At 47.6% G+C, this 19,103-nt stretch overlaps 1 protein-coding gene across 1 annotated transcript in view; it reads left to right on the top strand.

The window, feature by feature from the left end:
* The window catches only part of UBR4 (ubiquitin protein ligase E3 component n-recognin 4), a 131,357-nt gene that overhangs the window by 67,164 nt on the left and 45,090 nt on the right, over positions 1-19,103 (top strand). Inside the window, exons 56-70 of the mRNA XM_021684081.1 lie at positions 30-160; positions 282-459; positions 924-1,028; positions 2,589-2,726; positions 3,755-3,929; positions 9,599-9,695; positions 10,352-10,459; positions 10,920-11,036; positions 11,967-12,176; positions 14,151-14,300; positions 15,706-15,933; positions 16,704-16,782; positions 17,273-17,518; positions 18,309-18,477; positions 18,941-19,085. Of these exons, the coding sequence (XP_021539756.1) occupies positions 30-160; positions 282-459; positions 924-1,028; positions 2,589-2,726; positions 3,755-3,929; positions 9,599-9,695; positions 10,352-10,459; positions 10,920-11,036; positions 11,967-12,176; positions 14,151-14,300; positions 15,706-15,933; positions 16,704-16,782; positions 17,273-17,518; positions 18,309-18,477; positions 18,941-19,085 (2,276 nt within the window). The remainder of the gene's footprint in view (positions 1-29; positions 161-281; positions 460-923; positions 1,029-2,588; positions 2,727-3,754; positions 3,930-9,598; positions 9,696-10,351; positions 10,460-10,919; positions 11,037-11,966; positions 12,177-14,150; positions 14,301-15,705; positions 15,934-16,703; positions 16,783-17,272; positions 17,519-18,308; positions 18,478-18,940; positions 19,086-19,103) is intronic.

Genomic DNA, 19,103 nt, shown 5'->3' with positions numbered 1-19,103 from the left:
TTCAGGTGACTGGGGTTTCTCTGACTCAGGAGACAAGGATGATGATGACGATGATGACGCAGACGAGAAAATGCAGTCATCAGGGATTCCGAATGGTGGTCACATCCGTCAGGAAAGCCAGGAACAGAGTGAGGTGGACCATGGAGATTTTGAGATGGTGGTGAGTCTCTGGCAGCAGGAGAGGGGAGAAAGAGTTTCACAACTCCCCTCTGGCTCTCATTCTGTGGACTTGCAAAAGCTGCCATTTACCATGGGACACTGACAGAGCTTTCTCTCTGCAGTCTGAGTCGATGGTGCTGGAGACAGCCGAAAATGTCAACAATGGCAACCCCTCTCCCCTGGAGGCCCTGCTGGCAGGCGCAGAGGGCTTCCCCCCCATGCTGGACATCCCGCCTGATGCAGATGACGAGACCATGGTTGAACTAGCCATTGCCCTGAGCCTACAGCAGGACCAGCAAGGTAGAAGGCAATGCCAGGAACAGAGCCGCCCGGTGGCCTTGCACAGCAGAGAGGGTTTGGCAGTTACTGATACCCAGCTGACTTAGCTTGTCCCCAGATTTGGGGAGAGGTTGATCTGGGCGAGAGCTGTTCAGAGACACAGGTGGAGAGTGAGAGGGGACGTGCTGGGACTTGCCGTCTGGGAGCCCATCTCCTCATTTCCGCTAGTTTGGTCTTTGGGGTTCTTTCCTCCCAAATCCGTTAGATTCCTCCAGCCTGTGTCCTGCCTGAGTTGAAGGAAGCCTTCCACCGTGTCTGTAACCAAACTTGGTGGGTAGACAGCGGTGGCTGTTGATTAACTTCCTCTAGGCCAGAGGGGGTCACACGCTGGTGAGTTTAGACTCCTGAGGGCAGCAGGTGGCCAAAGCAGCGCTGTGGATGGGGTCTGGAGGGAATGCTGTGCTCACTCTCCACTTGTTTCCCAGGCAGCAGCAGCAGTGCCCTGGGCCTGCAGAGCCTGGGGCTATCCGGCCAGGCACCCAGCTCTTCCTCTCTGGACGCAGGAACCCTCTCTGACACCACAGCATCAGGTAACTGTCCACGGCAAGGAGCACGGCTCAGGGCCCCAGGACCCTCTGGCCTTGTTTCTAGTGCTGTGAGAGTGGAACGGGCAGCTGCTTTGACAGGCCATTCTGGACTTCCTGCTTCTGCCTTTGCTTTAGAAACGCGGGCGCGGAGGGCCCAGTGCTGCAGCTCGGCAAAGGCGCTCATGGCTCTGCTTCCTTCCACTTTGCATGCTGCCTGGCTCCTGCTGGTTCCCAGGGAGAGGCCGAGAGAGTGGCTTGCAGGGTGGTCAGCTGTAGGGCTGCAGTGACAGCTTTCAGGGCTCTCCACCAGAGTCCGGACGTTTTAGACATCAGGAGCAGGGAGACGAGAAGTAGAGAGAGCTCATGCCATGTACTGTTTTCTCTTCATTTACAAATAAAAGTGAAGCTCCAAGAAGCTGAGTCCTGCTTCAGGTCAGCGTGGCTCACCGTCAGGGCTGTGAGCTTGGGAGGTAGGGGTGTGTGGACACTTAAAATTCATAGGAACTCTTTAGACCTCATTTTGTCTTTACACTCAATCTCTGCTGATCTGATAAAGGAAAAAAAAATGTCTTGAGTAGAGAGTTGGACTAAATAGAGAAGGAGGGAACACCTGAATAATCCCCCGGAAAATCAAGTCCTGAGGAATGGAAGGGTTGATTTAGAGTTTTCCCGAGCGCTGCTTCCCTGTATTTCTTTCTTCCTTTCTTCCCTTTCTTTTTCTTCTCTTGGGAGCGTTACCCTGGGTAGAAGAGAAAGGGAGACATTGGCTGTCCCCTCTCACCTGCTGCCATGCGTGTTGCTTTTCTCAGTTCTCGTCAGCTGCTGTCTCCTCAGGCTTGGAGGTGGCTGTCGTGCTGTGCCGATTGTGTTCCTCTTGTGCTCTCTGGCTGTCTTGGCTTTCCTCCCCCATGTATCTCATCCAGCATTGTCCTCCTGTCTCAGCTCAGCCCTGATCCTGGATGCTGTGGCTGTCTCTGGGGGATTTCCTTGCTTCATTCTTAGCGTCTGAGGAGGAGGATGAGGAGGGGTGAAATTTCCCCATGAGCTCCCCTCTAGACCACCTGAGCAAACCAACCAACCAACAAACCAAGGTTGATTCAAGAGCTCATGATAAGTGATTTCCTAACATAAGCACAAATTAATTGATTGCAAAACAAATCTCATTAAAATTCAGAGTCCCGGGCTTTGAATGGTAATGGGTAGTTTCTGATCTCAGCAGGTGTCAGTAACACCTAGACAATGGTGGCCGTGAGGCATTCTAGCTAGAAAACTGAGCGTCCACATCATAGATTTCGTTGGATCTCTGCGCTGTCTACTTGCACTATAGCGTAGCGGCAAAGGAAATGCCCAGCGCACTGGGGTTTCCCTCTGTCTCAGTACCGTTTGCCACCTCACCGTGTATAGTGTTTGTTCCTGTTGGTGATGAACCAGCAAAGCAAATCTTTCCCTTTTTCCTTCGATGACAGGATATATAAACTGCATTGTGTCCTCTGCGCTATGTGGTTTGATGCTGTCGCCCCCAGGAGGGGTTTTTACCTGTAACAGCTCTCGTTACTCTCTCAGCTCCAGCCTCGGATGACGAGGGCAGCACGGCAGCAACTGACGGCTCCACCCTTCGGACCTCCCCTGCCGACCATGGCGGTAGCGTGGGCTCAGAGAGCGGGGGAAGCGCCGTGGACTCGGTGGCTGGCGAGCACAGTGGTAATATGGCTGGGGTCCTGATCTCCTTGGGCCGGGGCGGGAATGCACTAGGAATCTCTGCCTGGCTCCTGGGATTGGTGTCAGCAAAGGGAATTTTTGAGGGCTCATAGAATATCTGGTGGAATTCATTTGACCTCAACACTGGAGTTTCAAATGTTTAGTGATAAGAGCTTAGGCACAACTGTGGTTAGTGTTGGAACATTTTACAGGCAGTTTTTAATTGTGTCTTACTGGAGGAAAGCAAGGATGTGCATTATCCCAAATCAGGAATAATCTAAAATAGTTACGGTATGACCTTGAAGTCCATCATACTGTGGCTTTTGTCCCCTCTGTTGGGGGAAGCTGTGTTGGGCAATCTTCCTTTTTTTTTTTCTAAAGATTATTTATTTGACAGACACAGAGAGAGCACAAGTAGGCAGAGCAGTAGGCAGAGGGAGAGGGAGAAGCAGGCTCTCGCTGAGCAGGGAGCCTGACTCAGGGCTTGATCCCAGGACCCTGGGATCGTGACCTGAGCTGAAGGCAGAGGCTTAACCAACTGAGCCGCCCAGGCGCCCCAGGCAATCTTTCTGTTAACATAGCGGGCCACCATCACAGTCTGCTGGCTGATGCAGTGGGGCTGTGGAATGAGGAGGCATGCCATTTTGGTTTGACCTTGTAAACCAGCCTGTGGTTAAAAATTAGATCGGAAAATACTTTACGGAAGGTGTTGAGTAGCTGATAATTCCTAGATTTCCATCATGTACGTTTCCCTTGGGTTAGGAGATGGAAATTTAGCAGCAGCAGAGATAGTTCTTGTAGGTGGATCTTATATACCGTAGAAGGATGAGTAGCTGCCCTCAGAGTCTTGTAGCATAGTGCTCTGGGGTCAAAATCTTGAATTCAGGCCTTATTTATTCTCTTCTTCACACAGAAGAAAAAATTCTCTGAAGCTAACAGTCGTCCCTGAACTGTTGCTGACTTCAGAGTGCATTGGATTCTGTCATGCTTGGGGATGTGACTTACACTTTTTTTAAACCATTTCCCTTCAGTATCCGGCCGGAGCAGTGCTTACGGTGATGCCACAGTGGAGGGGCACCCAGCTGGACCAGGAAGTGTCAGCTCAAGCACTGGCGCCATCAGCACCACCACCGGACACCAGGAGGGAGATGGCTCCGAGGGAGAAGGGGAAGGGGAAGGGGAAGGAGATGTCCACACTAGCAACAGGTTGGACCCGGTCATTTGCAGTCAAGAGGCTATGGGAGAGTATTTCGGGAATAGGGTGATGGATCAGTTGCAGGAGGTAGAGCGATGATGGTAGTGTTGTTTTTTAATATACAGCTTAGCAAACTCAGGAAACGGTCCAAGATCTTAGGAAGCATTCTAGATCTGTATTCTTTGTCCTCATTAGAACTATATCAAATTAACTGCAGAGAGAATAGAATGTGGTTTTTCTCTTAAGGCCCCCCCCCAATATTCTCTTAGTCACTGTAAAGTGATTGTCATGAAAATGTGTATTCTCCTGCTCAGATATTTCTTGTTTGGTCATTACCCATAAACCCACTTCATAGCATTTTTGTTACAAGTGGCACTGTTCTAGGCTCACCAGTGATTAGCTATTACATATATGCTAGAAATGGCTTCTTGTTCAGTATGTTTACAAGGTAACAGAGAATTAAGACAAGAGCAAATACATATCTGTGTCTGGAGATACCAGTGGTAGGGCATTTGGCAAATTGAAAGTAACCTATAAAATCCTAATCCATCCCCTTCAAGAAGTTCTGGTGGTTGCTACTGGATTGGTGGGGCGCACATAGTCTTTAACGGAGAGGGGAGACTAGAGAAATACATTTGTGATCTAATGTTTGTTAAATTTGTTGAGGCCCAAGATTATCACATTAGTGCAGTGCAGAAATCATCAACAAGCATTTTGGACTCAATGATTTCTATCCAAATAAAAGGTCACTGAAGCTGTCATTCATGAGACATTTTCAGAGGACATCAGGGAGTGTCTCCCATACTCCGTTTCCTGCTGTTTCAACTTCAGTTCTTGGAACATCTCTTGGATGAGGGGGAACCTCTGGCTCCAATAAGTGATGATATTTTGTTGGAGTCTGTTTTTTTTTTTTTTTTTTTTTAAAGATTTTATTTATTTATTTGAGCGAGAGAATGAGAGACAGAGAGCATGAGAGGGAGGAGGGTCAGAGGGAGAAGCAGACTCCCTGCCGAGCAGGGAGCCCGATGCGGGACTCGATCCAGGGACTCCAGGATCATGACCTGAGCCGAAGGCAGTCGCTTAACCAACTGAGCCACCCAGGCGCCCTGGAGTCTGTTTTTTAACATCTTACCATAAAGGGGTTTTTACTTAACCTTTTTTTCTCTCTTTTAACAGGATTTCTAGGTTAATTCCATGTGTTCAGAGAATGTGGTCTTTGTGATTTTTTGTTTTTTGAAATTTATTTAAAACATTTTTAATCCAGTCTGCCATTGCTTGTTAATTGAAACAGTTAAGTTCGTTCGTGATTAGTGTTCATTACTGATGAATTGGAATTTATGCCTACCATTTGCTTCCTGCTGCTTATTTGTTTTGCCTGTTTCTGTTTCTTTCTGTCTTTGCAGTCCTCTTTTGGGTCGATTTGCTATGTTTTCATCCCTTTTTTCTGCCCCTCCCTCCCATGTTTGGAGGTTGTTCACTGTTTCCAGTCTTTTGGTGGTTATCCTGTTCATTTCAACATGTACATTTAACTTACCCAAAACTAAAGTTCACTCACAGCTGCATCTTCTTCCTGCATAATATAGAGGACCTTAGAAGACTTGGTCCCTTCTTATCAGTTTTTAAGCTGTTAATTTTGTGTGTTTTAATTCTTTTTCAAAAAAGGCCTGGGGTGCCTGGGTGGCTCAGTCGTTAAGTGTCTGCCTTCGACTCAGGTCATGATCCCAGAGTCCTGGGATCGAGCCCCGCATCGGGCTCTCTGCTCAGCGGGGGGCCTGCTTCTCCCTCTCCACTTGCCCTGCTTGTGTTCCCTCTCTCGCTGTGTCTCTCTGTGTCAAATAAATAAATAAAATCTTAAAAAAAAAAAAGGCCTTTGAAGCTTTCAAGGTATTGTTGCTATTTCACGTAGTTTACGTGGTCAGTGTTTGTTCAGATTTACTCACATGTTTACCACATTCTGTGTTCAACATTTGCTTGTGCATGTCAGACCTTCTGTCTGGGATCATTTCTTCTTGAAGTGCGTCGTTTAGATTTTCCATTAGGGGAGGGCCACTACTTTTGAGCAGATTTTCTTAGTCTGGAAATGTCTTCATTCAGCTCACATTTTGTGGACACGTTTTTGATGGGTATGCAGTTCTGTGCTGATAGTTTTTCTCCCCCCAAATTGAAAATGATATCCACTGTGCCAGTAAGAAGTCACCTGCTATCATAACCACTGCTTCTTTGAAAATAGTGTCCTTACTTGCTGCTTATAAGATCTTTGTCATTGTTTTTTGGGATACAGTTAGGATGGATTTCTTTTTTCTCTTAAGATTTTATTTATTTGAGAGAGAGAGGGAGAGAGAGAGCGAGTGTGCGTGCATGCACAATTGGGGGGTGCAGAGAGAGAGGGAGAAGCAGATTCCCCGCTGAGCAGAGACCCAGACGTGGGGCTTGATCCCAGGACCCCGAGATCATGACCTGAGCCGAAGGCAGTGACTTAACCGACTGAGCCACCCAGGCGCCCAGGATCGATTTCTTTACATTTGTTCTGCTTAGTGGTCTTTGGGAATCTTGAATGTTTGGGTTAGTGTCTTTTATTCTAGAAAATGCTCATCTGTTAATCTCCTCAGATATTGCTTCGGCTTCATTTTCTGTCATTTTTCTTCCTGGGACTCTACTTATATACATGTTTTAACCATCTTGTTTTCTTTTCCATATCTCGTAATATTTTTTTCTTTAAAAAAAATCACTGTGCTTAATTATTTATGGCTTCTTAAGATCTATTTGAGTAGCAGACATCAGAAAACATCACAAATACAGGGGTACCTGGTGGCTCAGTAGGTTAAGTGTCCGACTCTTGGAAGCAAGAAAAAAATAGAAGAGTTCGTGTGAGACTGATACTATTTCATCTATAAATTCTTGTAAAAATTCAGCAGTGGAGTCATCTGGGTCTGGACTTTCTTTAAAGGAAGATTTAAAATTACAGGTTCATTCTTTAAATGATACAGAATTATTTGTTTCTTCCTGTGTCAGTTTTGGTATGTTGTGCTTTTCAAGGAATTTCATTTTATTTAAGTTGTTGACTTTATTGGCATAAAGTTCATAATCTTTTTTTTTTTTAAGATTTTTTAAAATTTATTTTAGAGAGAAAGTGCATGCACACGCATGGGTAGGAGAGAGGGGCAGAGGGAGAGGGACAGAATCTCAAGCAGACTCTCCACTGAGCGCTGAGCACAGAGCCCAGATATGAAGATCGATCTCACGACCTGAGATCATGATCTAAGCCGAAATCAACTGAGCCACCCAGGAGCCCCCATGACCTTTTTTTTTCTTAATCATGCTTTTAATGTCTTAAGGGTCTGTAGTGATGTACTTTTTTCCATTTTTAATGTTGGTAACTTATGGGTGTGTTCTTTTTTCAAAGGTCGGTTTTCCTTGGAGTTACCAACTTTATTTACAAGGAACTGACTTTTAGCTTTGATTTTTCTGTTTTATGTCTGCTTTCTGTTTTATTTCCACTGTTAATATTTTCTTTCTCTGCTTAATAAAAGCTTTTATATTATCTTTTGAGATTTCTTTGTTCTTTTTTTAGCTTAAGAAGATGGAAGCTTAAATCATTGATTTTATTAAATACATACTTGAAGCTAAATATTTCTCTCTGTGCTTTGCTTTAAAGTCTGCTTTGGCATATATTTTGATGTGTTATATTTTTATTGCTCTTCAGTTCAGAATGTTTTCTAAATTCTGTTTTGATTTTCATCTTTGGCCTGTAGGATATTTAGAAGTGTGTTGCTAAATTTCCAAACCTTTGGGGATTTTCTAATTATTTTTCTGTTACTAATTTACAGTTTAATTTACTATGGTTGGGGAACATACTATGTGATTTCAATCCTTTCACGTTTCTTGAGACACAGCATTGCTTCTAAAATGATGTTCTGTCTTTTTAGGATTTTTAGTGTTTTTAGGAGGGCCATTTTAGGTAACCTAGCCATGTTAGTAATAGAAGTCTAAAGTTTTTTTTTTTTTTTTTTTAAGATTTTGTTTATTTATTTGAGAGAGAGATAGCGACAGAACTAGTGAGAGAGAGCAGGAGTGGGGAGGAGAGGGAGAAGCAGGCTCTCCGCAGAGCAGGGAGCCCAACGCGGGGCTCGATCCCAGGACCCTGGGGTCATGACCCGAGCCAAAGGCAGACAACCGACTGAGCCACCCAGGCACCCCTAAAGTGGTTTTAAGCAAACTTTTTTTTTTTCAGGGATAAGTTAATCGAGCAATTGTTAAATGACTTGTTTATTATAATAATAATAACTAACTTGTTTTTACTTTAAGTCACTAAAGAAAAGGAAATTGTAATTTTTGGTATAGGGTTTACTTTTTTTGTTAGATTCTAAGAGTTTGAAAAGCCAACAGTCTGGCAACATCTTGGTCCGGGTCCAGACTTTGCTCATTTTGTTGACTTTTTCATTCATACATATATATTCACAAGTATGTTCTGCCAATCTGAAGATTTTCATCCATCTCAAAGCTTGCTGTGTTTTATCCTGAAAGTATAAAGTGAACTGCTAAATTTGAACTGCTACCATCCTATTACTTTTCTTTGCTGTATCTTGTACATTCCTGAGCAATTCTTACTCATTTGTGGTCCCCACGCAGCTTGCTTTATTCTTTGGATGTATGTGTGAGCTTTTATGTGTGACCGTATTCTGAAGGACTCTTATTAGCTCATTCCTTTGAGTTACTTTTGGAATCATGGGCATTTATTGATCAAGTAAGACCCCATACTTTGATTCAAACTTTAATATTTTGAAAATATTCTGGATATCTCCTAGGATATGTAATACAGGAAAATTACTTTTCTATGCATATGTAGGTTTGTGGTTTGTTATACACAGTCTATAAAGTAAAATGAAGCAAGAACAGTTTACGAACTATGAGAGTGAAGCCATTAATTGATTCAGCAAATGTGTTCTTCATCTGTGTAAGATTGTGTTAGGTGAGACTGCCAGCCAAATTGTCAACAGGACCCTAATTAATTCATTTTCATTTTGGTCCTCTCTTGAATCAGCATATTCACTATAGATCTTGAGGCACACATTTAGTAGGGAAGCCCAGCTGTGTATCTGCAGATGAGGAAGGCTTAGTTAGTGCCCAGTTGAATATACGGGAGAACTCACGGGTCCAGTGTGGAAAGGGTAGAGTGGAGATTGAATTTTCCACTAGGAAAAATGGTAGGCGAGTTGAGAGGGTAAAGCAGTGCCAGGCCTTCTGGGAAGCAAGAAAAAGAAAGGACTGGGTCACTGTGCAACCAGACGATGCAGACTTTGTATATGGAGGAATCCCAGAAGATAATGCCTGGAGGCAGAATGTGGCCATGTGTTGGAAAAGGCCATAGAGTGCACTACTAAAGGTTTGATTTTGCTGCTGAGAACTAGGGCTGATTGAGAAATATTAACTTTTCCCATAGCAGGCTTTCAGGGCCATCGGTTGTATTTTGGACTAGTTTGTTCCTTTTAACAGAGCGAGATTGCTCCTTCTGTGTTGGTGGTGTTACCAAATAGGCATTTCTGAACATTTTGTTAATGGTAGGATTGTTTCTAAGCAGTAGGCTCCTTGTTTACTTTGGTGGCAGGAGGAAGGAACTGTATTCAGCTGGTTAGTGGTTGTGAACTAGCTCACATCTCATGTATTTTCCTTGGCCTTTTAGACTGCACATGGTCCGTCTGATGCTGTTGGAGAGACTACTGCAAACCTTGCCCCAGTTACGAAATGTTGGAGGTGTCCGGGCCATCCCGTACATGCAGGTATCCCTCAGTTCATCTGGGTCTGTCACATTATGGTTGGACCATCCTTCTGCATGCTCACATCTCTCTTCTAGAGGCTCTAGGCTTTTGTTGGTGTTAGGTCATAGAATAATGGAATGCAGTTTTGAACTGCAAGTTATAGCCCTTAACTCTCTAGATGAAAAGGCCAAGGGTCAGAGAATTTAAAAAGATGTCCGCAGTCATCCAGCTAGTTATTGACAGAGCCAGGAGCAAATGTCTGCCCCAGAGATTCGTAGTGTGTAGTGAGTCTTTATTAACACTGTGTTGGAATGTCGTCTGGTAGCTGTTCTCCCACTAGCTGCCTTCCTCTTAGGCAGAAAGTTCTTTACTTTTGAGCACAGCACACTGTCCTCTGTCAAGCCACTTTGGTAGGTTATAATGTAGTTTAGTCAATTCGTTTTGCAAACTCTTTGCAAAACATTTTTTGTGATGCCAAGTGTGGCACATGCCAAAAATTGACACTTCTGACTCTGGACACTTAAACTTCGGATACCTTGGGATGTAGGACCTTCTCCTGGATTGCAGTTATGATTGACAGGGCAGTCAGGAAGATTGGGATTTCTTCTGAACCCCCTGCGTTTGGAGTCGTCTTTAGGGTCCTGGAGCTCATGTTTTACCTCTCTGTTGACTTCCAGGTCATCCTGATGCTCACTACAGATCTGGATGGAGAAGATGAGAAAGACAAGGGGGCCCTGGATAACCTGCTCTCTCAGCTAATTGCTGAACTGGGCATGGACAAAAAGGTAAGATTGGAGAGTCCTGCCATGTGAGAAACAGGGACTGAGGTCCGTTTACAGCTTGTCATCCTTCTCTTAGAGGAACTTCACTTAGTTTTGGGCATAACCACCCACTGAGGGCTCCAGTTCTGTGGATTCAACAAAAATGTTGGCAGTGCCTCCTTTGGCCCAGGACTCCTGTTGGATCTGGACATAAATGAGGAACAGACCAAGTCCCTGTCCTTATGGACCTTTTGTAGCTCCCTAAGCTGAAAACAATAAATTAGTTGTTTGTATCTTAACACGGCCTTTTAAGCACATCGGGCTCTAGGTAATCCGGGTGTAGTCCATGGAGGCGTTGGTGCCTGTTTTGACTCTGATTCCACGTGAGGAACAGTTAGTGCTGATAGGCTGGAGGGAACCTTGTTGAGAGGACTCCTCAAGCTTAAAGTAAATGTGGGCTTCTGGGCTCTGCTTCTGCCTACAGGACGTCTCCAGGAAGAATGAGCGCAGTGCCCTGAATGAAGTCCATCTGGTAGTAATGAGACTCCTGAGTGTCTTCATGTCCCGGACCAAATCCGGATCCAAGTCTTCCATCTGTGAGGTACTGTTGCTTTGAGCACATGGGTGTGGGGAAAGGTAAGAGGATTGTCTGGTTGGTGCTAGGGCTGAGGGCAGAGGTGATAGTTAGAATAGGCTGTTGTCACTCTAGAGGAGAAAGATTCTAAGCTGTCACCTCTTGAAGAGCAGAGCCACCACCTTTTTCAGAATCCCTTCCAAGCCCTGATCTTCGCCAACAATCCCTCCATTGGAGGGGTTACAGGGTTTGGAAGTTCCCATTATTGAAAGGAGGGGACTGTTCTGCAAGGCACAGGGTGGCTAAGAGGATTCCCCTACTGTGTGTTGCTATAAGGTATGGTAATAAAGCAGAGAGAAAGCAGTGTGTGCGTGGTGGAAAGGAGATTAACACAAAGCAGAGAAGGTAGGAATGGAGGCTGAACTGCATCCAATCTTAATGAGCTTATGAGCTGTGGGGTTTGCTGGGATTTGCAAGGCTCTCCTAATGGTTTTATTTACAGTGGCTTTTCTCCTGCTTTTTATTCATGTGATCACTTACCCCATCTCCTTTAGAAGCTAGTTTGGTGGGGAGAGCCCCTACCGGGAGGGTGGGGTTGCTAAAAAGTGCTTAGAGTGGAAAGTTTTCGCTCTTGTTCTTGAAATGGGCTTCTTTTCTAGTTGCCCAGCGAAGAAGAAAACCCGCCCCTCCCAGGAGAAAGGTTATCCAGTCCTTGCCCCCTTGGCGTCTCACACCTGTGTGTGGGCGAGTGGAGCTGGGAGCTGGGGTTGGTTGGTTCTTACCATGCCATTGTTGGAAAGAGTTGGGGGGAGTGTTTGAGTTAGTTGGGGGACCTCTAACTCAAGAGATGAGCTCCCTCCCCCGATGGCCCACCCCGAGCCTACTGCCGGGGAGTTTCCTACTCCTGCCCCCGGCGGTCTCACAAGCCTTTCTGGCCTCCTCCTTGTTTCCCCCCAGTCGTCTTCCCTCATCTCCAGCGCCACAGCCTCGGCCCTGCTGAGCTCCGGTGCCGTGGACTACTGCCTGCATGTGCTCAAATCCCTGCTGGAGTATTGGAAGAGCCAGCAGAACGACGAGGAGCCCATGGCTACCAGCCAGTTGCTGAAACCACATACGACTTCATCCCCACCGGACATGAGCCCATTCTTCCTCCGCCAGTATGTGAAGGTGAGGCCTTTCCCTGGACGAAGGACCGCTCCTGCCCTCCTCCAGAGCACTATCCTCTTCGCCCTCTGTGAGTAGGGCTGAAGGAGCCAAGGGCAGGGAGCTGCAGGAGGCAGACCGAGTGCCTTGCGGGGCTTTGATCTCGGTGCAGTTTAGTGAATAACCAGTTCTCCCACCCTTCTGCTGGGGTTCAGACTCTTGACAACGTGTAAGCAGAAGAACTGAATGAAATCAGACTGGTTTGTCCTTTCATGTTAAGCTCCTTAGAAAAAGGTGAGCAGGCACAGGGTGACGTCAGAGGTGGATCATGTCCTTGTGTGTGTGTGTGTGTTGTGTGTGTGTGTGTGTGTGTCAGAGACTCCCCGTGTGTGTGTGTGTGTGTGTGTGTGTCAGATACTCCCCCTGCTGTCATCAGAGGCCCTTGAGGGAGCTAGTTTAGAAGATAATCTCTCTGATCAGGTGAGTCAGGAACAAGCATTCCCACTTACCAGCCGTGAAGCTCGGACAAGTTCTGTGCGGCTTTCGTGTGCCTCGGTTTGCACACCTGGAAACTGAGGCTCCACACAGGATCTGCTGTGTAGGGTCGTTGGGAGCACTGGGTGACCTGACGCAGTCAAGCCCCGTGCTAAGTGCCCTGGGGCCTGTCCCTGTCTGTCGTCCCTGCTGTTTCTGCACGTTTGCGTCTGAGCGGCGGCACCAGTGTGTTCCTCGCTGCACGCTCCCAGCTGCTTTGACTGAAACAGGGATAGAACAGGCACAAAACGTGAATCGCATCATGTCCTTCTCTTTTCTTAACCCTTTGCTGGTTTTCTATAACTTTTAGGCCAAAGAGTTCTTTGAGGACCCAGCTGTATACTTAGCTCTCTAGCTGTGTCACGACCGCACCCCGGCACGCAGCCCCCGTCCTGTGCCTTGCCCCAGACGTGGCACACTGCCTTCCTGCTTGCTGTCCTGAACTTCTCTCCCTCTGCCATTACTTCCTTCCCCTCTAAGCTAATTCCTAGTCCTTCACGACCCGGCTCACACACTGGGTCCTGGGAAAACCCTCCCCAACATGCACTTCCTGCTAGCAGGTCAGATAGAGATGGCTTTTCCCCGGGTCCCCAGAGCATCCTGTGTACACATGTGGAGTCTTTCCCTTGTTTGCACCCCCAGTTGCTTGGCAAAGACCCGATGAGTAACCGGTGATTGAATACGTGAGACATGTTGTGCCCCAAATTCTTGCAGGCGCTTCCCGGGGGACCATGCGGCCTGCAGGACAGCTACCGCTTCTACCATCCTCACACCCCTCAGCTCCTCCTCCTCTGTGGGATATGCATTAAGTGATCTGGCCGTCCTGGTCTCTTTCTTTCTTTTTAAAAGATTTATTTGTTTCAGAGAGGTGGGGAGAGAAAGAGAGCACGCGTGCACACGGACACACATGCATGTGGGTGAGGGGAGAGGCGGAGGAAGAGGGAGAATTTTCAAACAGACTTTCTTCTGTGTGCGGAGCCCAAAGTGGGGCTCCGTCCCAGGACCCTGAGATCATGACCCGAGCTGAAATTAAGAGTTGGCTGCTCAACTGACTGAGCCACCCAGGAGCCACCACCCTGGTTTATTTAAATATCTATTATCCCAGAAGGTTTTGGTTCTGGGGAAATAGACTGCATCTCTCACAGGAAGTCAGAAATCCTTCACCACCACTGTTTTTCCCATTAGAAGTTTAATTTCTGTGTAAGCAGAATACAGCCAGTCCAGGGTCAAAACCCACAGAGTGTAATTTGGGAACTTTTAAGACAAGTGAGATCTGTGTCCATCGGAGCCTGGGGCCTTGCTGGGTTTAAACCAAGCTGTCAGGCAGTGATGACTCCAGCTTTGAAGGTACCATTTACCAGCTCCAATATAAGCTATGCCTAATGAGCAGTAAACTAGCCCTTTTCCTAATTGTGGCTGTGGACAACTGTCCGTCACAGGTCCTTACACATGTTCTTCCCCCAGGGTCATGCTGCTGATGTGTTTGAGGCCTATACTCAGCTTCTGACGGAGATGGTCCTGAGGCTTCCTTACCAAATCAAGAAGATTGCCGACACCAACTCTCGAATCCCACCTCCTGTCTTTGATCATTCGTGGTTTTACTTTCTCTCGGAGGTAAGCGAAGGCCGCAGGCCATGTGCCATTCAAGGAGAGGACACCTCAGCTGTGATGGCCTTTTTTCCTATTCTTTAAAAGATTTTATTTATCTGAGAGAGCGTGCATGTGCGCGCAAGTATGAGTGGGGGGAGGGAGAGGGAGAAGCAGGCTTCCCGCTGAGCAGGGAGCCTGACTCAGAGCTCGATGCCAGGACCCTGGGATCACGACCTGAGCCGAAGGCAGGCGCTTAACCGACTGAGCCACCCAGGCACCCTGGCTCTGACGGCCTCCATGGCCCCCTTCCGTCCTCACCCTCAGGGAGCGTTTCCCCCAGCAGCGCCACTCACGCTGGTGGGCCTTGCCCCGGGTGTACTGTGTGGTGAAGCCGTGGAAGATGGATGTCACAACAGGCCATGGCTTTAGTTTCTCATTCTGTGCGTTTGACTCTTTCCGCATATGACGGTAAGGGACGAGTTTAATAATTTGGACTCCGTCTGGAAAACAGAAAACATACTAGTTCAATTACAGAGAGATTTTAATATAGGGAATTGTTTGGAGGGCCATTGAAGAACCAAAGAGAAAAACAGGGAGTGTTGAAACAGAGACTGCAGGTGCGGGCCCAGCCGCAAGCAGCCGTGTGTCTGAAGAGGACTCGGCCTGCGGAGGGGCTGCTGCCTCTGGTACCCCAGGAGCTCTGAGGGGGTGTGATGTGCTTGATTCTGGAAGTGTGGAAAGAAGCTGATGGTTAGAACCAGGCGTACTGGTTTGTCCTTGAACAAACCGAAGAGCTGGTGGAGGCTGCCGGAGCGAAGGGCTGCTGCCAGGAGAGCAGACAGGAAGGAGCCGGTATTTTTTCCTCGCACCCTCTGGTGTCCCTTTTTATGCCCTGTTGGCAGGCCCTGACGGCAGACAAGCAGTGTAGTTCGTACACTTCTGGGCCGGCCATTGCAGTACAGTGTGCGGTGGGGTGGGTTTGGAGGCAGCCGAGGGGTGGTAGTCACGCTGTCACAGCAAGCTTGAGATTAACTCTGGGAAGAATGACCTGTTAGCAAACCCCAAATGACCATTTCGGGTTGTATAGATGAACAGCCCAGCCTCTTCCCCACCTCTTTGACCTGAAAGATTATGAATCTGTTTTCTGGACCATTTCATTCTGGGTGGGCTGGAGTGGAGGCCAGCTTCCCTGTAGATTCCCAAGGACTCCCAGGAGGGGAGCGGGAATATTGCTGTTTTCCCCTCTTTGACAGCTTGCTTTCTCCTGGCTCCTTAATGAGTACTGAATTCACCGGAGTCTAGCTTGGCTGTGAGGAGATTGCTTGGTGTGTGTTTCTTACCCATTTTAGTAATGGTTCATGACACCCGGGGAGCTGCTGCAGGCACAGGTCCTGAGTCATTGACTGTTGGTGTTGCCTTTCCTCTCAAGTACCTGATGATCCAGCAAACTCCGTTTGTGCGCCGTCAAGTCCGCAAACTTCTGCTCTTCATCTGTGGGTCAAAGGAGAAGTACCGCCAGCTCCGGGACTTGCACACTCTGGACTCCCATGTGCGTGGGATCAAGAAGCTGCTGGAGGAACAGGGGATATTCCTCCGGGCAAGTGTGGTTACAGCCAGTTCAGGCTCTGCCTTGCAGTATGACACACTCATCAGCCTGGTACGAGGGGCGAGGGGGTCGGTGGGGCAGGGAGAGGGCATGTGATGAGGCTCAGCCAGGTAGGCAATAGGATGGAGGAGTACAGGGCTTTTACATATTCAGAGAACGTCCTGGCCACAGTTGAGCTCAGGGTGGATCCATAATGCTATATATGAAGTGTAGTTGGCTTCAGGATCTGCGATTTCCCCCTCACCATTCTCATTCCTACCTGGTAGTGGTTCCTCCATTATGGGGAGGAGTGGCTTGGGCTTCTTACCTGTTACTGGCTCATATGGACAGGGTCGACCTGGAATTTGCCAACCTCTGGTTTTTGTCCTTGAATACTAAAGAAATGATGTGTCTGAAGATAAATTGTTCGGACTTCGGGGAAGCAAACAATATATTGCATGGGAGCCTATAGACGAGAACGTCTTCAGTATTATACATTCCTATAAACTAGTGTCCTTACTGTTGTGCTTTCACAAAAAAGAAGTAAACTGGGAAGGGAGGAAGAAAAGAAAAGCGAGTAAACTGGGTTGTAGTTTCCCATCATGGCCTAGCTTTCCTGCTGTGTTACTGAGTGGTGTGAAGGGCCCCTGCCAATGAAGGGCATTTGTGTGGTGGGAGCTGAGCGGAGGAGGCTCAGTAAGAGCTGCAGTGTGTGGGCCTTGGTCCCAGGTTCACCGGGGCACCTGGTCAGCAGCCTCGTACAGACCCCTCAAGGCTGCAGGGTGGTAGGTGCGGGTTGCTTGGTGGCCTTACTCAGTTCTGGCGATTGGTTTCCATTTCAGATGGAGCACCTGAAGGCTTGTGCCGAGATTGCTGCCCAACGAACCATCAACTGGCAGAAATTCTGCATCAAAGACGACTGTAAGCAATGCAGCGACTTCTGGTGGCTGTTGTTCATTCGTTCGTCTCTTTGCGAGCTGTTTATTGAGGCCTGCCCTGTGCCAAGCGCTGAACTGGATGCCAGAGATGAAGCTCTGAGCAAGGCACCTAGATAGAACTCTTGTCTAGCTAAGAAGACAAGTCAAACCTTAAGAGCGATAAGGGTCATAGATAAAATGTGGGGTGCTATGGGGGCACAGAGTAGGAGTCTAAAGACAAGAGGAGCCTGTGGAGTCTAGAGAATCATCCTAGTTGAAGTGGGGGCTGGGAGCCGATCTTTAGGTAGCTGTTGGGATGTTTACCAGGTCATTTCTGCAGAGGACGGGAGTTCTGGGCAGCATCTGGCAGAGAGGACTGGGAATGCAAGCTGGTGGGGAGGGGGCAGTGCTGGCCAGGTGCAGACACGGCTCCCGCGACGTGTCCGTCCAGTGCATTTGTCTCTGAGCTGCGTCCCTGTCTCCTCTGCCTGCAGCCGTCCTGTACTTCCTCCTCCAAGTCAGCTTCCTGGTGGACGAGGGGGTGTCCCCGGTGCTGCTGCAGCTGCTGTCCTGTGCCCTGTGTGGCAGCAAAGTCCTCGCCGCCCTGGCAGCCTCAGCCGGCTCCTCGAGTGCCTCCTCGTCCGCAGCGCCTGTGGCGGCCGGCTCTGGACAGGCCACGACGCAGTCCAAGTCGTCCACGAAGAAGAGCAAGAAAGAAGAAAAGGAAAAGGAGAAAGAGGGTAAGTGTCACTCTCTTGTCTTGGTGACCAGGGCGAGGTGTTCTGATTTCTCTTGGATCACGTGGCTTATGCTGCTCTTCGGAAAGGGCTTTTACTCTGATCTAGGACCTACAACTCCGGTGCCCTCCAGTGTCTAGTTTTGGTTTCATTGTCAGTTACACCTTGAATATGTGGCTTCCCATACCAAGGAAAGGTCAAAGTGCACTCAACAGTTTAGTAAGCCAAGTTTGTTTTTCTGTGAAATAATAAATGACACTTGCCGTGTGGAGAGGTTGTCAGCATCAAATGATGCTTGTAAACGTGCCTTGTAAATTGTTAAATGCTCTACATATGGAAGCTGTTTTAGCTGACTCCTTACTATTGGAAAGGCAAAAGCCTTCCTGCTTCATTGCTTTTCATGGTCCTTGGATGCCTGGGTCGGGTGATAGGGGTGAAGAGTAGTGGAGGTGGTTTACCTTCTCCCGATTAATTATTCAGCTAGCTGTTTTGGGTAGCAAACTTCTGAAAGGAAATGCCTCCTCCAGGGTAGCTGTGTGTGTGCTCACTGTCAGGTCTGTGTTGGCACTTTATCCTGTGCTTTTTTTGTAGCATGATTATCACGTGTCTCATATGGGGCTGGCCTTTGTTCTCTAATAAACCAGTGAAAGTTGTTTTCAAATTAGAACCATTTAGTTGAAGAAACTTTCAGAAGTGGACAGAATTCCCTCCCTCTTCATCTGGGAGCACTGGCTCTGAGACCCTAGAGCACGCTTCCTGCTCTCCAGTCCTCAGTTCTTCCCTGGTCTTGCAGGTGAGAGCTCAGGCAGCCAGGAGGACCAGCTGTGCACAGCTCTGGTGAACCAGCTGAACAAATTTGCAGATAAGGAGACCTTGGTTCAGTTCCTGCGTTGCTTCCTGTTAGAGTCCAATTCTTCCTCGGTGCGCTGGCAGGCCCACTGTCTGACCCTGCATATCTACAGGTAGGGTCCCCGGCTACGTTTTGACGGTCTGCATGGGTCCAGGAGACGAGTGATTGATGTAGTTCTGTCTTGCTTTGTGTTGCACACTCACGGTCACAGTGTCAGTATTTACATCAGCCTGGATCCTCTTGACTATTACAGATGTCTTCATCTGGTTATCTGCTTTTAGCCATTAAACTGACGTCTTAAGCAAGAGATGATCGCTTTTCGCCTGAGAGGGCTGTGTTTAGAAGTTTGTGAAGTGACCGGGCTTGACTCTTTAGGCGACCTTCTGAAGATAGGAAAGGACTGAGCTATACCTATTAGGATTTACTGTTGAAAGAGTGCAAAATGATTTGAACTTAACCCCTAGTTTTTGGGAGATAGACCTATCTGTAGAAGCAGTACCTGGGCCTTGTTGATAAATAAAAGGGACCTCAGGGTTTTCTGCTTCTTGGTAATGTGAACTGTCCTTTATCTACAGAAACTCCAGCAAATCTCAACAGGAACTCCTGCTAGATCTGATGTGGTCCATATGGCCAGAACTCCCAGCCTACGGTCGTAAGGCTGCCCAGTTTGTGGACCTACTAGGATATTTCTCCTTGAAAACCCCACAAACGGAGAAGAAGGTAACAATTGATGTATGG

The sequence above is a fragment of the Neomonachus schauinslandi genome, chromosome 4, assembly GCF_002201575.2.
Source record: "Neomonachus schauinslandi chromosome 4, ASM220157v2, whole genome shotgun sequence".
NCBI lineage: Eukaryota > Metazoa > Chordata > Mammalia > Carnivora > Phocidae > Neomonachus > Neomonachus schauinslandi.
The sequence above is the reverse complement of the archived record's forward strand: the minus strand, read 5'-3'. Positions and strand labels throughout refer to the sequence as shown.